At 40.1% G+C, this 18215-nt stretch overlaps 1 protein-coding gene across 6 annotated transcripts in view; it reads right to left on the bottom strand.

Annotated features, from left to right (window-relative positions):
• SMOC1 (SPARC related modular calcium binding 1) overlaps positions 1 to 18215 on the bottom strand; it is a 125451-nt gene that overhangs the window by 58504 nt on the left and 48732 nt on the right. For all 6 annotated transcript variants that reach the window (XM_079309861.1, XM_079309860.1, XM_079309858.1 and 3 more), the window contains exons 3-5: positions 17374 to 17486; positions 7512 to 7611; positions 5023 to 5070 (exon numbers count right to left, since the gene is read on the bottom strand). In XM_079309861.1, coding sequence (XP_079165987.1) covers positions 5023 to 5070; positions 7512 to 7611; positions 17374 to 17486 — 261 coding nt within the window. The remainder of the gene's footprint in view (positions 1 to 5022; positions 5071 to 7511; positions 7612 to 17373; positions 17487 to 18215) is intronic.

Here is an 18215-nt window from a genome sequence, read left to right on the forward strand (position 1 = left end):
TTCTGCAAAAAATTAAACATAATCTTATGTTCACCAACTAGAATCACTACTTGACTTCATACTGCCTTGGCAAAGTTGTATTTACTTCATCTTACTGATGAAGGCCACAAATATTTCCCTTTCTTTCCTGTATTCTCCACAAACTGCTTAAGACATCAAAGCATTTTCTCAGTGTTTATGAAGCTGGAGACACAGTTGAAGCTCAATTTGTGTAACAGCACAGTTGTGTTTCAGATTTGATCAGTACTGAGTGGAATCCAGAAAGATCTGGAAAAGGTAAAGACCAAAGTCCTGGTCTGATGTTTTAGTCACATTTCAACTTGCTTTGCTTTTGTTTTTGTTTTTTTTTGTCAAGGTATTATCTGTCTTCTGTGAGACATTGGTACTGAGGGCAGGTGAATTAGGGCCAGCTGCACCTGACTTCTTACCCCCAGCAGACAAGGCTTCCAGCTCCCCAGGTACAAGCAGCTCCATTTATTTCCATCAGCACAAGCCTCCTCCACTTGGGTTTGCCTGAGGAAAGTGTTCGCCCTTTACTGCTCAGCCTAATTACTGACTCACACTAATGGCTCATTACTGATTCAAATTGCTCAGTCTGTTGGCTGCATAACTGGGCCATTAGCATTTTCTAGAGGTAAGACTCTTGGAAAACTGCATGAAATATGCCACAGAATGGGCCAACTTGCCCACAATTGCAGCCCAGAATTTTCCTGCCAACAAAGCCTGCCTTGAAACTAATTTCTGACAGTTAAACCCACAAAAAGGTACCCAATTCTACATGTTTAATTGGCAGGAATTTTAAGTTGCTCATCTTAGGCTTCTCAAACTGCTTCAGTGTTTTCTTGTAGGCTGCAAAAGTCATTGAGGAAAGCTTTTTGCAACCCCACACAAGAGTCACATCTACACATAAGATAGTGAGTGTACAACAAGCTCAACCTGGGCTTTGCTTTCTGCAGGGCCATCAGAGCTTACATTTCACCAACAACTCTTCAGAGAATTGCATATGCTATTATCAGCTTTTACAAGAGGGAAACAAGACATGTCAAGACAGGCCTGGAGTTTTTTGCACTGCTAAAGACTTTATTTTAAAAAAAAATGGAGTTTGTACCACTCAAGGCTCTTCATGACTGACACTGAAAGGTACTCCAGCCCAAATTTACCCTGCAGTTGCATCATCTCTAAATCCCAGATTACTGAGCCAACCATCCTTTTCCACTTCCTCCCTTCAGCTGGTTTGAAAGTGGCATCATACAGTATCCAGAACAGTAAACTACCACTAATGAACCAGTGTCCCACCTCAATATATTTCCTCTTCACTCACTTTTAATTCACTCCGTTTCCAGTTTTGAGAAGAAAGACCAAGTGATTTTACAGAGATAAACAGTTACATGGCTCTTTTTTTGCATCCCTCTGATTCCCAACCAGACTAATTTTAAAACCTTCTTGGTGGCTGTAGAAGACAGTACTCCTGATTGCAATATGCTAAATCTGAGCTAAGGCCCCAACACTTCCCAGATAAAGAAAATAAAACTTCGTTTTGTTTCATGTTTACTTCTTTTGTCTCAAAGTATGGCACAATTTCCCTTTGGCTGGAAAGGAATGTTCTGCATTCTTTAGGCAGGGAAGAAATCCAGTTATGTTGGCTCCAAAGATGCCTTTCACTGCTTCTTAAAACATTAAAAATGTCCTAGTGGGAGACACTGGGGGGGATCCAGACCTCTAGAGGACAGTATGCATTTTCCAAGTGTCTCAGGACTAAGAAGCAACTGGAGCAAATTAATGCAAGAAGCTTCTTATCCAAAAGGACTGTACAAAAAGCAACAGGTTCTGGATATCTTAGTCTCACAGAAGAGTAATTACATTCCTTGGCAAAGTTCTTGGGAACGTGTTCTTCACTTGTGAGACAAATTCGGCATAAAAAGGACAGTGATAAGTGTCTGAGCTGCAAAGCCACAAAGCAAGCATGCCCTGGAGGGCCTGGGTTTCTATTCCACCTCATGCAAACATGCCTCCATCTCCCCAGGCCCAGGTCTGCTCTGCCTTCCAGCAACTGAATGCTTCTCAGACACAGAACAAATCAATATGGTCTATTTTAAGTTTGGTGCCAATTTAATTTTATTTAAATTACCCTATGGGGCAAATTCCTTGACTAACTGACCTTGCATCATACAACTATAGCAGCAATGTTAATATGAATAACCAGAGCATGGAATTTTAAAATAAAAAGTATTTCTTGCCAGCATGCTTGTTTGTTCTCTGCAGAAAGCTCCACAGAACCACTTCTGGATCTACATGCCAAGCCACATGAACATAAAGCCATTTTGTTTTCTTCTCATCAGTAGAGAGAGCTTGTGAGCAGAATCATGTTACCTCACATCTTCTGGTACTCCAACATACCCACTGAGCCCCAGAAATCAGAGCTAAATAGCAAGGAAAAGAGGACAAAAAATCTGGAGAAAGCATTATTACCAATAACCAGCCTTTTTCTCCTTCCAACATTAACTTGCCTCTTCTGAAGGAGAGCTAATATGCTAGTAAAGTCTTCATTTATTACCCAGCAGCATACGCCTACCCATCCACACTGTTTCCAAGGCAGAGCAGCCTCCACCCTTTTGCCCTGAAGACTTGAAAGGCACGAAGTTTATTAGCTCATATTTTACATTCCTTTATGAATGAGGAAAAAGAAATCACTTTTGAGAGTCTTAGCTATTCTTTGTCTTCCTCAGAGTACCTATTCTGTGCCAGGTATGCTCTTTGAGTATAAGACCCTCACTCAGGGATGGAGAGAGGGAGGTGTGTCACTGTGCAGTGGGAAAATTCCCAAAGCTCCCAAATCAGATGGTAGCTGCCCAAAGAAATATCAGAAGCTTCCAGGCTGTGCCTCTACAACAGAAAAGTCATCACTGACCCAGTTCCTGCTGGATCTCTCCTCATCCTGCCCTTTTAGTCACCTTGCAAAGGCAATCTGTGCCACAAGTGTGTGAACACTCAGCTGGAATAGATGATTATGTGCATGCTGGCTTGCCATCAGTCTTCAGAGAAGCCACACCAGCAGCAACCACCTTGTTTCAAGAAAGCCAAAGCAAGGCTGTTCTTGATTGCAGCTTCCTTCCAACAGGACCTGATATTGGAAATTTGAATCAGGGTAACTTTAGGCAAGAAAAAACACTGATAAGGACAAATTCATTTTTAGATTAGTCATTTTCACCACTAGATGAAAAAGTAATGCTATGTCCATCAAATTTTAAACCAAATTATTACAGCTTCTAAAAGTCCTTTTGATTTTAAAAGACCCATTAAATAGCTGCTCATAAGTATTTTTCTAACATGATGGAATAGGGCCAGACTTGCTTATGTGTGGGTTTCTAGCAGATAGGAACAGATTCAGAACAGCAGGAGACAGAAAGTTTACATGACTGCTTGAACCATACTGGTCCAAAGGGAAACATTTCTCCTTTGGCAGTTATTGCACAGGAAGTTTCTGCAGCCACATGACCAAGCATACCATAGGCAGCACCAAAGGGAATCAATTTATATTACAAATTTTAAATTAATTCATAACATTTACAGCTTTCTTTTTGAATGTTCCAACCTCTGAGTTAATAAAGGGAGTGAAGAAGAAAAAACAAGCTCAGATATTTTCCCCTTTTGCTCCTGTTTCTCGTGAAATCCAATGTCACCTGCTTTCAATTCTGGAACAACAGACCAGGACTACCCAGGTAAAAAGTCTACAAATAACTCAAAAATAATGCAGATTTCAATAGTGATTTGATTTGCTTGTTCTTCAGGCTAGACTGGCAGTGATTGCATTAACAGAATTATAACCATGTGTTCAGGTGCCAATTAGACATTAATGCATAATTACAGGTTTAAAGAGACATATCCTTACCTAAAATAAGAAACAGGCTTCAGCATTCAGTTTAACTAAGTAATTTTCCTCAGATACTTCTTCTCCTTACCTTTTCTTGAGCTATTATATGCAAGCAGTTGGCTGTAGAGCAGATATGCTCAAAATACATCACTACTCTGAACAGAGCAATCAAATCCCTATTAAGTGCTTTCAGGACCTGATTGATATTTCCCAGGCATGGAAGATGTCCCTCAAATTGGCAACGAAGTCAGTGTTTCCCTTGGTTTTGAAGTGTCAGGAATAAGTGGTTTAGAGAGTTAGCACTAAAAATCCTACTTCAGTTATCAAAACATCTCCCAGGAAAGAGTATTCATCCTCACCAGCAGAAGTGAGGATACATTCAGCACAGTTTTCCTGGAGTATGAAGACAAACTCAAAAGTTGACTCTCAATTGGGGCTAGAGGGGAAAAAGGCTGAAAATTAGGGTGTGGAAAAGGCCTAAAGACATATTTGACTCTTCAATGTATACTTCAGTAGTCCACCCTCCCAAAACCATTTCAGAGAATGCAAACCAGAGGACACAGGAAGAGCTGTGAATACTCACAGCAGAACAACAATAACCCAGCTAATGCCTTGCTCAGGAAAGACAAGGACTGAAGACAGGAGTGCAAAGAAGAAGACTCAATGCCTGTGAGTTTTCCAAGCATTGTTAAGGTTTAATCCAGCACTGCTCCAGCTGGCCAGAGGGTTTTATGCACTGTTAAAAAACCTTTCAGTGCATACAAAGCCACAACCATGACATTGGCACTCCTGTTTCCTGGAATACAAATCATACTGACAGCCTTCCTAATCTCAGGGATTTTACTGAGAAATGCTCAGTATGTTCCTTCAAGGTGAACAAGCAGAGGTTATTCTGGACCAGCCACTTCTTAGGGAAGCTCAGCTTTCTTGTACTTCAACTCAGCTGAGCAGCACAGAGCAGAGCACACCTTTTTCTACTCCACAGGGAGAGAACAGTCTTCTTATTCCTCCTCCTGAAGGACAGCTCCAGTGGCACATCCACCCCTGCACCCAGGAGCTGGTTAGGAACCCATGTTCTGAGCTATCTTAAGGGACTTGGCTGGGCAGCTGCTATTACAAAACAAATTGGTGAAGCACAGGACTCCACTCACCTTTCCTTCCTGAATTACCCTGGCTTGATGGCTTATCAGTTACAGAACCTAAAGGGGAGGAGAAAAAGAAAAAAAAAGACATCCATTTAGATGGTGCACAATCATACAGAGCATATGATGTCACATTAATACAGTCAATCTCTCAACCCATCTCAAAGCATCTGTTTTACTTGTCAACAGCTCTATTTAAGACTCAGAGAGCCTGTGGCTTCAACCAAGGTGAAAAGTATAAGGAAGTTTTATGCATTAAGACATTAAATTGGGATAAGGGTAAACAAGAAATCTTTAGTGCCTGGATCTAGTGATTTTAAAGACCTCAACAGAACATCATGCTAGTAAGAAATCTGGAATAAATCCAAGGGTAAGAAGGAAAGATCAATAGGAGTCACTTCTTTCATTTGCAAATGTCAGGAAGAACAAATCAAAAGCAGATGGGGAGAGTGTACAGGGAATGCAAGCACAGTATTCTAGAGGAAAGGGATTAAGTGGGACAATTTGCAGAAAATGGATTTCAACCAACCCCTGAACATCCCCAGCTGTTTGAAATGGGACACTGAATAAGATCCAGCATGTACTTGAACAGAACACATCTTGGGTTGTTTACTATAACTTAGATCTTCACATAGTATGTATGATTCTATGCTTGTTTCTGCACTCTGCTTTAGTGCTTCAGTTTTCCACTAAAACTTGAACAGGTAAAAAGCTTTTCAAATAAATCCATTACCCAAGTGTATAAAAATCTGTCAGAAGTATTTTTGCTGTTTTGTTTTCTGTTTTAATAGCTTTATTCACAGGAAACTGATTCTTCCATGCACCATTACTAAACAGTTCTAGTGATTACTAAACATTCAGGGAAAATGGACCAAAAGTCAACTTAAAAGAAGGCAGCTCTGACAGGCCCAATAATCTGATCAAGACAAACTCTGAAGGTAAACTATTGCCTGGACACTTTCACTTACAGATCAGCTCATCACAGATCTACTGCTGAATTGCAAGTAGTAAGCACAAACTCAATATTAGTCATCATATGTCTAACATCTGTATTCTACAGTACAACATGACTTTACTTTTCTGCAACAAAATTTTATAAACAGCACAAGACTAACTGAATAGATCAATAAAAGTCTAAAACATGCCCTACTAAAATGATATCCTGGAAATGGTGCCATGAAGTCATATTCTAAAGATTTAAGCCAAATTACTGCATCTTACACTAATATAGGATATTTATATTTTTTCTTTCGACATCCCTGTAAAAACCAAGCATCTCCTCAAGGTACATTGGCTCACTGGTTCTTAGCTCTCCCACTCAATTCAAACCCTTATGCAAATCACTTATGTTTGCTTATTACCGCAGCCCTACAGCCGAGAGGACACCAGATGAGAAAAATTCAAAATCACAAAGGTTTGACTGCTGTCATGCTCCCACCTAAAGGGAAAATGCTGCAAGGTGTGAGAGGAGAACTGTACTAAAAACCCCTGAGGTGCAGATTGCATTGAGCAAGAAGCCAAAACAGCAGCAGTGCTTATGTGGCATCACTGAACATGTTAGAAACACACTCCTGTGCTTACTGCCTTTTCCTTCTTTAATTTTTGTAAGCAGAGAAGAAAGTGAGAAGGGCAGCACAATTATAGTGTTTCCCTTCAATTCTCCCCAAAGTACAGAACAGCTTCCCAACCCTGCCTGTGTTTACTGTGGTGTTGTCACAGCAGCAATGTTCACCACAGCTCACAAAGCTAGACCATAATTGATCAGGGCCATACGAAAATCTAAATCCCAATCTCATTCCAGTTGAGCTATGGACCACCATATTGAAAGGTGAGGAGAAGAAAGAAAAACAGTATTACTCTGTTTTAAAGAGACTTGTGGATTTGGTCTCAATAAACTGCTGGGCAACAAAGTAATGTCAGGCTGAGTGCCCAGAAACACATCACTTAATAAACATGAGTAACAACCTGGGTCTGCACCTCCCTCTTGTGAGCCTGTGGTACAAGCTCAGTGCTGCCCTCTCCACAATACAAACACAGGGATCCTAAACTACACAATGTAGTCAAAAGACCCAAATTCACTATAATAGCAGGACCCCAGGAACCGACAGTTTTGCACAGAACCACCCTCAGGAATTAACTGAAATTACTCTGTACAAAATAATTGCTCCACAAGATACAGCCCAAGAACCATTTCTTTAAAATACAGCTCATGGAGAAAAGTTATCCCATCTGTTCAGCAAATCTCTGGTGTTGGTGTATGCAGCAACACTGACTCTTGCCTTGGCTGCCATAGGTTGCCACCTCAGGCACTTCTTACTGAGCCTTGCAGAAGAGTCTGTACCCTAACTGCAGGTGGACATGCCAGAGCCCAAAGAGCAGTGTTGAGTGGAGTTAACTGGCCAAGTCACCTGAAAAGGTTAGGCTCTCTCAAAAGGATGGTTCACCCCAACCCTCTCTGGTTATAAAGTTAGCATTTGCTGAAGCCACTCCCACAGTACCTGAACATACAGGAGTTTTGTTCTGTACAGAAGAGCCGCTAATAGGCTTGCCATCAGGCGTCACACACCAGCAGTATCCAGTGTAGGTGTGGCACTGCACCTGTTTAATAAAACAAAGAGCAGGCATTTCATTTCTCACTCTATCACCAACCACTTTATTATAATTCAGCATCTTATTGGAAGTCCAAACCCAGAAGTATCACAAATACACACTTCAGAGTGAGGAGTTCTTACATAAGACTGCCTTTGATATCATTATCTTTCTCCCCTCACCTCCCCCCCAAACAAAGGTGACTTCTCCTACTCCAACTCCTGTAGCTGAAATTCAGGAGCTCAAAGAGGTTACAACCATCTCAGAACACTTTATCTGGGGGATGCAGCAGCTCATCCTGCCCTCTGCTACATACCACTCACTGTTTACTATTAACAGCTTGTCCCTGCTGCATCCCAGCTGGGTACTGGAAAGGCCATCCTACCCCAAATTTCATAGCCACTGCTTGACAGCAGCATCTGTAGGCATTTCAAAGCATTTAGTTCAGTAACACGGCTGGAAAAACACAATACTGACTTGGTTAACAAACCTTCTCCTGTTACTATGTCAAACTACCCAGCAGGAGCAAGTTCCAACATGCTTGGTCCTCATATATTGTCATGGACTTAGGAACATCTGATGAAGGTTCTAGTGAGTCAAAAGGTACACAGTATAAACTTCATCTTGATTGACTTTAAAGTTCTACTTCTTAACTGAACATCTAGAGTTGCCCAGTTCCTTCCTCCACCACAGAAAGACACCAGAATTAATATAAATATTAAAATAATTCCAATACAGAACCTCTCAAGTAAAAATATGTAAGTCCTGATCTAGCAGACTGATCTTAGTAACATCTATGGAGATATTAATTCAGCAGCACTAAGATTCCATTCAGCCTAACAAATCTCATGTCAGCCTTTGCCTCAGCTTTCAGAGTAGCCAGCACCTGGATGAAATTCAGGATGCATTTGACATCTTTGAGATAAAAGTAAACTATCATTGTACAGGGATCTGTGTAAATACTAACAGATTCCAAAATTCTTTCTAACAAGCATACTTTCAGCTATAGTTAAATGTGTACACAAGTACCCTGAAAAGTCATTCTGTTATTATAAACTAGAGATGGTTCCTTCAACACATTAATGAAAAAAATAAAATTAATGAGACCATTTCAGAAACTGCCTTTTTATTTTACTTGTAAAATGAATTCTGTCCATTCTTTTTTTTTCCAAACAAGTTCATTGAAACCAATTTCTAATTCCAGTCCTCTTCACACAGAAGACTGATGGGGTGTTTATGCTGGTCCCCTCATTAGGGATCCTTCAGAGCAAAACCAGTCATTCCCCCTTGCTGACAGCTGGCTTCAATGCCCTAAGGTAGCAAAGTTTGTTCAGAGACTTAATGACAGTTTTTTTTAAAAGGCTTTGAATATCACATAAAACATGATCTAAGAGCAATTATAACATGGTACGTCGTGTTTATCTTGGGTTTTACTTGTTTATCTTGGGTTTTACTAAAGTGCAAATCAATCATTTTGCCTCAAGCATTTACTTTTAGAAGCCAAAATCAACAGTAATCTCATGTACCCATGGTACTGCAGTCACTGTCACTGCTATTTAGAATTTCACTTTTCTCTCAATATATCACAATATTGATTGCAAATTACTCAAAAGTACTATAATAAGCAATAATCAAGTTAGAGAATACTTGTTATTGCTCAGTGTAGTCAATTGAACACTCAAAACAAATGTTATGGAACTGCTTGAGTTTGTGTTTAGAGTTTATCTTCACTGATCACACACACAAGACTTCATTCCCAACAGCACAAGAAGCTGTCTTTACATCTGAGCACTAACTGTAAAAATCCTACCAAGGGATAGAGCTAAATGCCAGGATAGGGTCTCGAATTTGTAGGGCAAGACCATTCCATGTTACATTATATAAAAAAATCTCCTGTGCCCAGAATTTAAAAAACTCAAGTATTAGTCAATCGATAGTCCTTAAGCCAAGCCTTTAGAAAAATAACAAAGTACATGGCAGAGGAGTCAAAAAACAAATGTATTGACACAAATTCAGGATAGATGCATTAACTAAGAGCATGTTTGTAGTTCTCCATCGAGGTGAGTTACATATTACATACACTCCTTTATGCAAGCCAAGCATACTACATCCTTAAAAATGTGAAGCAATTTTGTAAATAACTAGGCTAAGAAATGCTAGTCTTCCTTGGATTGGTACCCCATGACCTCTTCTTCCCCCATGATGCCATTAAAAAAAGAAAGAAAAAAAAAATCTGAGACTGACAGCACTCAGCACTTTCACAACAACCCCAGCCACATGTTTTACTGCAGTACCAAAGGACTTCCCTTCTACAGATAACAACTGCAATTAAATCCCACCCATTATCCTAAAGGCCAGACAGCTACCCATGAAGAATAGCACTTCAGAAATCTCAAGAATCAGTGCAGTTGTTTTCCCTGAATGTCTTCACATTGAGACATTCTACCTTTCACCATGATACCTGCCCAGGTGTCTGTACAATTTAGGGTCATAACAACAGTGGCCTACAGCCCAGAGTTGGCAGCTTAATGGCTGGGAGGGAAGGTATGCTCTTCATCACTTACATAGGACTGGCATGACACCAAAAAAAGTATAAAGGCAATAGCTGATCCAATACCCTCTCTAAGCACTGTGTGTAAACAAACACAATGTCAACTATTTCAGAGCACCAATGGTAATGAATATCCAAAATGTGAAGGTTTACTTTAATATTTTCCATTTATCTTACATTTGAACTTTTATTTCTAAATAAAATTTCAATTGTAAACCCCAAATTCGACCTCATTCTCATCCTACTCCCAAAGTAGTGAGATTTTTTTAAACACTTAACATCAGAAGAATAAGTATGCAAGCATGACTCATGTTTACTGCACAGATCTAATCTTCAGTTATTGAGCTAATTTTGACTATCAAAATACGTTAGAAAACATGTATTTGATTTTTTTTGGCTCTCGGTCTTCTCAGGATTGAGGTAGAAGAAATACAGTCTTATATACTAAAATACAATCTCATGTACTTAATAGACTTGACTGTTAACCAAGTTACAGCTACAGAATGCCTGTTACTGCTGGAAGGCACATGACAGAATTTGGTATCTCAGATTAACACACATCTGTCCAGCAGCTGAACATTGTAAGTTACATAATAGGAAATCAGACAAATAAAACCTGTAAATTATTTGAGGTCTTCAACAGATTCCTCATTGACATCTACATTAAAAAAAAAAAAAAAATCCAATTGCATTTTAAAGCACTGCAAGCAGCCAAATCTCTGATCATGCAGAAGGACACTGTTTCTATTTTTCATGGAGAGATAGGATATCTTTCCTGTGTCTCAACTAAAGGATAAAAAGCATGAGGGACAAACCCAAGAAAAATTGCTCCATATCACCACTCCTCAAATTAAAAGTGTAGCAGCAGCTCCTCTATTCTACTCTGTCATTACAATGTGTGAAATCAAACAGCAGCCAATATAGTGGCCATATGATTATAGAGCTGCTGTCACAGAATTCCTTACAACATGTAAACATTAAAAGAGTAGCCACTGGGAGATGACTCTGCCTCTTAACTTCCTCAGGGGAAAAAGAAGCCATTCTTTGGGTTTCTTCAATATCTCACTGGCAATGCCAGAACCAGATTCCCAAATAAAGCTTCTAAATGAGCAAGCAGCATCTCTTTAAAATTATTCAACAAGTGAGGATCAAGGGGATATTGCTTAAATAGAAACTGGAAGTGACAGAGAAATTGTATAAACATATGACAGAACAGAAGCAAAGCAGCAATTCTGTGATGGCTGAAACCAGCTTCCATGGAGTAACACAAAGAGATAGTTTGCTGTAAGAGGCCTGAAAGCACCTTGGACAAGTACTGGGCTGACCACAGGAACAGCAACACTCAGACCAGCCTCTCACTTCTTTTCAGCTGAAAAGTTTAGCAACCCATTCCCATCTCATCACAGAGCAAACAAACATTTCCTGTCTCCTTCCACAGTGGAGGGCAGAGATGCTAAGGGGAGAACATTCATTCTGTAGTGAAAGCTATATGTCTGTGAGAAAAGAAAAAAACACATCCAGTTTTTGAATAGCTCTGCTGAGACTAAAGGCAGGCAGCAGAGCTACTGACTGCACTCAGAGCACCAGGCAAGGCTCCAAATCCTGGTTGCATTCAGGTGCTCCTTGTAAACACCATAAAAACAGCTAAATGAATAGCTCCAAGCCAGCAGGTCATCTAGCCTGACCCAGGGAGCAGAAGCCAGTGTGACACAGCAATTCTTTAATCAAGTCTTTCCTTTCTTCAAGCCATTGAGGCTCAGCTAGAAAGTCTGAACCCAAGTTAGTGGTACACAACTGACACACTGGCCTGATGGCTATTTATCTTAGCTCTACATGGTGATGCCTCTGTTCTGGTTCACATGTCTTGCCATTATGCTTACACCCCACATCTTTTAATACTTTTTGCTACATTAAGTATCAGCTGATTATTGTCAGAAGCTTGCCTTACCTTTACAGGCTATTAATCAGTCTGTATCTTGTATTTAAGCCTCTTTGGAACTGCAGCCCCTTAAACAACATTCGTCACTTTTTCTGTTCTCCACTCATATTTAATACTCCACAAATGGTGGTGTGCAAATATTCCCAAATATGCAGCACCCACCTGCCTCAAGTCTATGCACCACTCAATAAATGTTTGCTCCACAGGACTTCCACTATTCATATAACCAAGGAAAGAAATGATCTGAAGCAAAAGAATCTTAGTCATTCCCATCACACACGCTGACACATATATTATTTTTAGCTTGGGAAAAGGGTCCCCAAGAGAGGCTTTCTTGCTTCTGACACAGAATATGACACTTTGAAGCAAAGAATGACCTTGCATTGTCACTTTCCTTAAGCACATCCCCTCCTGCTTTAAGAACCCGTTCCTTTGCTATCTTGACTGGCACCTCTTTGAAGAAACGCCATAAATAACCAAAGTTCTTCCCTTCTTACCCACTCATAGTTTATCTTTAGCACAACACACCAATGAGAAACACAATGAAAGCCACAGGAAGAAAGCAAGTGTTTAAGTAGCAAACCTGCAGAGCAGTACTCAGAGAAAGCTACAGCTACCATCTTTTATAGAAGGAATGTTTTCTAATTAAAAGAAAAAAAATCCAGAACAACCTACCATTTAAAAACCAGATGCTTTATAAAGAGGGTTTTTAAAATCTAGCAAAATAGACTGTGTTCTTCTGAAAGGAGAGGTAAATTCATTGAGAGCTTAGTATTGTTGGAATCTGAGCACTGAAAAATGGAATAACAGACAGCATCCAAGGAATGAAGGAGATGTCTACACAGTACCTTGCTGCATTAAGAAGTGAGTTTGCAATTCAGCATCATGCTACACTAGCCAATAGAGAGGAGCAGACTTGGATCATGAAGTCACACTGAAGGCTGAAAGGGTTCCCCACATCTTTAGAAAGGGATGCTTGTGGAAGCTGGGAAAAAACAGAACTTTGTGTGCATAGTGTGGAGTGAAACTACTGGTATGGACCATAACATAGATCACTCTTTCCAAGCAGACTTATGAGATGTGGGAATGCTCTGGAAGCTATCTGGTAATGCAGAACTGCTCTGACAATCAGCCCCTCACTGACCCTATCATAAGATCACAGGTTTGACTGGTGCACTCACTTTAAGAGAAATCTCAGTGCTGTGTCATAACTGCACCAGGACCATATTTTAAGAATCCTAAACTCAAAGAAACTCTCCAAGGAGATTTGCCCTCAGACATTTGTATGCAGACTTGTGAGGAAAAGAAACCACTACTAGACAGTGGAAGGTGGCAGCAAATAGCAAGACATACCACAAAGTCCCACAAAACTACACCCTCAAGGCAGGATTAACATTATTCATGTTCATATTAATCTGTCTGAAACAGATCCCATTTAAAATCTCAGCAACCTTCTCTGAAAAACTGCTTGGGGGAAAACTATGAAGAATGCAAGTCTCCCTCAGCCCATGGCAACAAGCCCAATGGCACTAGGCAGCAAAAGAAAGTGTGCAGATTACCCACTAGTGCCTGTTGTTTATGAAGAACAGATCACAGCAGGTTAAGTGCAGCATGGAAAAGGAATGGCATTTATGGAAAATACAGCATAACAGCAAACAGGCAAAAGTCTTGGGAACAGAAACTGGTTTTAGTCATGTTCAATTCTGCTCAACAGTACATGACAGTACATTTTCTACAATTAATCAAATTACTCATATCTAACAAACATTCTTATGTTGTGAATAACTCCAATTTTATCTGCCTGCTTATTTACTGTGGGCTAAGTGTAAAGAGATTTTGTTGTAGAAAATAGAATTCCCCATAGACTGAAATATAAAGACAGCAATTCCAAAGGAATTAATCAGGTCTGCTTCCCCACTTACAGTCATCCCATCATGCCTGCAGTGGCACCACTTCCTCATGCTGCAGATCCATGTTACATTTTTAGGTGCATAAGTAGCACTAAAAGGGGATTTGATAAGATCTTTGCAATACACATACTCAACAATAAGGGAAGCAGCACACATGCTGTGTAGAAACAGTTATGGCAATCAGTGAATTGACAAGTGCCAGCTCCTCTTGATGCAGTAACCAAGCCCCATTATATCTAGTCATGCATAGGAAAACTGATCAGCTGAGCAACAGAATCAGTGGCAACACTGCTTTCAGTCTAAACTTCACAGGCAATGGAAACCAGACAGATCATACAAGGGTTTTAAGACATGCATGATGTCTCTCTATGAAAGGGTTTAAATGCAAGCCAAACTAAGGCCTTTGCCTTTAGCCCCTCTCCCTTTTACCCTTGTTGCCACATCTGAGTGTGGCAGACCCAGCCCTGCATGGAAGGAGGAAAATAAGCATGGTCTTCTGCTGCAAGCAGCTGGAAAGGGCAAACTTGAGCAGCTTTCAGAGGAAAACACCTTCAGTGTTTACCCAGAGTGATTACAATTTAGTTTCTAATCAAGATAATTATGATGAACTGCAAAAGCAACAGTTCAATCCAGTTAAGGCCAAGCAGGTTCTTGAACATAGTTACTACCACCAAATTCTCCCACATGTGTACTGCTCCTGTTTTACAGTCCTACAAACATTTCAAGAATGTCCAACAATGAATTAATTAGTTACATTAAAAATCAGACTCTTTTGAAGTCTGATGACAAGTACAGCAATGTGAGCCTGAACACCTACTGTGTTCAGTAGGCTCAGCAAGATGACCTGAAAGCAAGTCATCTATATCTTGAATAAGTGCTGTAACAATTCAGACATTTGATGTTCTAAATATATGCATACATCTTTGCTTCCTCTCTGATCAGAATTTTTCTTCTACATAAAACTCCCTTTCAATAACAGTTAAACAGGGGGAAGTTGTTGAAAAAGTCTCCCTAGCCAACTTTACATACACAATCTATACCCTGAAACCTGTGCATCTGCTTAGACTCTTGTTGGGATGGGGATTCCATGTTGAAGAGCACACTGGGTACTTTTCCTAGAGACTTCTTTGAGAGATGCTGTTCTGTTGCAGACTTTCCAACTGAGATTTTGGAGTCTAGAAGAAGCAACACTCTGGGTATTGAACCAGAATAAACCAACAACAGTCCAGAGTTTACTTCAGCAAGGCCTCAGGGACTTCACAAAAACAGCCTCCCTGTAGAGCAGAACCCAGGAGCATCAATTCTCTGCACAAGAGATGCAGTATCAAAAATACCTCCACCAGATGAGATCTATTCATTAATTGCTGGAAGCCAAACTGTTTCAATTGTTCACCAAAATTCTAGTCTTTATACATCTGTTTTTAAAATCAAAATTTAACTCATTTTGAAGAAAGCTAAAGGAAATATTTGTCTCAAATGCAGGTTGAAACTAGTAAGCTTTCTTGAACATTATTTTTCACTTAAATCTTATGCAGGGACAATTACCTTAAATGCTGCAATATAACTGATGAAGTTTGGTCACGAGCTATGTGGAACACAGGGTATTTCTATGAACCAAGGAATTATATGAATTTCAGTTAATTCCAGATACAAAGAGATCAGAGGCTTCCTTCATCATGCCAGGTAAAACAAAAGCACTGTAGTGTTCACAGATAGAACTGGATGGAGGAAGAATGTGAAATATCACTTGGCTGCCAGCTGACACCACACAATTTTTGTAAGCAGTCTCATGCTGCCCCTCAGCTGGCAACCAACACTGGCTAAGGAATGTGCCAAGGAAAAGTCCAACTTCTCCACAACCCAGACACTGGTATCAACCTTCAAAAAGAAACCTGTCTGAAACAAAGCTTTATCAACTATACTATCAGTCCAGCTTATAAGGATAAAAATTTCACCTGCTTTTCTCTCCAGGAAGCTGATGGACAGGTGATAGACATTTCAAAGTTTGCTTTCCTTACCATTTTTTTCTTGAACTATGAAGTTTAATATGGAACACTTTGTTCCATGTTGGCCCACGGTGCTAGCTTTTATAAACATTAGCCTCCAGTGCCAACACAATCTGAGAAGCTCTACACAAAATCAAATTTCAACAATTGAAAGTTCAGTTAAACTGCAAGAAACTGCAGCCATCTTCTCTTATCCCAACCTTCCCATGATTGTCCACACAGTACAGAATGCTGCTCTAAAGAAGCATGAAAAGTTTGCAGGATGAATACAACTTTTTCTACTTCATCATCAAAAAACAAAAACAAAACAAAAACACTCCCACACACCAGATAATAGGAGGGTAAGGCTGAGGAGGGGAATACATTTTTTGGTGAGTTATCACAGAAAAAAAATCTTTCCTCTCCTATTCCCTCAGGCATCACAAAATGTTTGAACCAATTCCAAAGTTCTCTGCCTTTCTCATCTTTTTTAAGCCAATATTGATTCTGTCTTGGAATTTCTTTTACCTTCAGAAGACCTTGCAATCGACCATTGTATCCTAAAATTTCTCCAAGAAAAAAGATATCTAAAATAGTATTAGATGTATGGAAGGTTAGGCAAAAAACATTTTGTGATTTACCTAAATCCACAAAGTAGAGGTGACAGGGTTGCAGGTTTTTGGCTTTTTAGATGCATACAAAACTGAGCAGAGAGCATGAAACTGTGTCAGTGCATGAGGCATTTCTAACACACAGTTACTCAGCACTAGGACACTACTCAATGTTACTCTGTGGTAACAGAACCAGGTATCACTCTTCATTTCTACCATGCTTTGGCAAACTACAGCAACTGAACAGTGACCTAGACAAAGCAGTCTCATCTCCTCACTGTCAGTCCTCCAAATCACTGCAGGACATACAGTACAAGAAGTATCCTGCAGAAGGAACAGGCTGAATAGACTGCTTTTCATCCCTGGGATAGATGAAGCAGAGCTAATAGCAGAATCAGCTGCATCCACCTTGCTCTGTGCTAGCCACAGCTTTCTTTACAGCCCCTCTCCATGGAAATATTGACCTCACCTGCAACTGCTTTTCTTTCTATGCAATGCTGAAGATTAATGGCATTTGTTTCTGTACTATGCTGGAGCTGGATGCTATTGCCTATGTGTATGTCTTTTAAGGTATTGTGACTGAATCAAAATTTCCATTTGGTTAAAGAAGTTCTCAGCAATTAAATTTTTACCTGAGTAAGTAAAGTAAGTACCTGAGTAAGTACCTGAGTCAGAGTGTGCACTCACTCTGCTATCATCACTTGGCTCATGCCTTAACACTGAATCTCCCACAGACGCCTGAAGCCTGGCTGAATGAAGCAAATAGAATTTTTACCTGCATGAATGATCCATCCTCATTGCATTCTGGGATGAAGACAGCTTCCTGGGGCTTCTTTGCCTGTTCCAGTGCTTGAGCTCTCTCTAATCGACACTTGCTTTGGCCAGCATCTACACAGAGAAAAGCAAAACTCACTTACTTTGCAATTCGGCCTCTCCAAAAGCTACCAGTTGACCCACACAGCTGCAAGGTGAAAACCCCAAAACAAATAAACATAAAGCATAAAAGACACATTCATAAGGCACCACTCATGATCCACAAGATAAATATGAACATAGACAATCAAACTACAAGCTAGTTAAGAGCTGCCTAATTTCCTAGTCAATAGTTTTTATGGTCATCTAAGGATCCTGGAAGCTTCTTTCAACCAGCACTGAAGCACAATGTCCACATAATGAAAGGCCAGTAACATTAACAGACTGAAACTAGGGGGCAAAGTATAAACCAAGTAATTCAGGCTGAGCAGTGAGCAATGTGGAGAAGTGACAACCCCCTCTCCTCTGAGCAACTCTCCCAGGAAGATACTAAAATAGCCAGTCATCCAAAAGGCACTTCCATCTTTGTGTGGTTCAAATGAGGCAGATATGCCCTTTCTTGTGCTTTCCTGAAACTCAGCTTTTACCTCTAGTTCCAGTGCTTATAGCCAGGTGTGCATTACAACCTTCTCAAATCAGTTACTCACTTTGGAGACAAGAAAAAACTTGCCCTGCAAGCAGAGTTTGAAGGGGTTAAGATCTCCATTCTTACTTCAGATGATGGCAAAGTGTAGCATGACCTTAACCCCTTCCAGGCTGAGGTCACTGGGAATATACCCAGAGAAGTGTAACTCTAATGACTGA

The sequence above is a fragment of the Erithacus rubecula genome (assembly GCF_903797595.1).
Source record: "Erithacus rubecula genome assembly, chromosome: 6".
Classification (NCBI taxonomy): Eukaryota; Metazoa; Chordata; class Aves; order Passeriformes; family Muscicapidae; genus Erithacus; species Erithacus rubecula.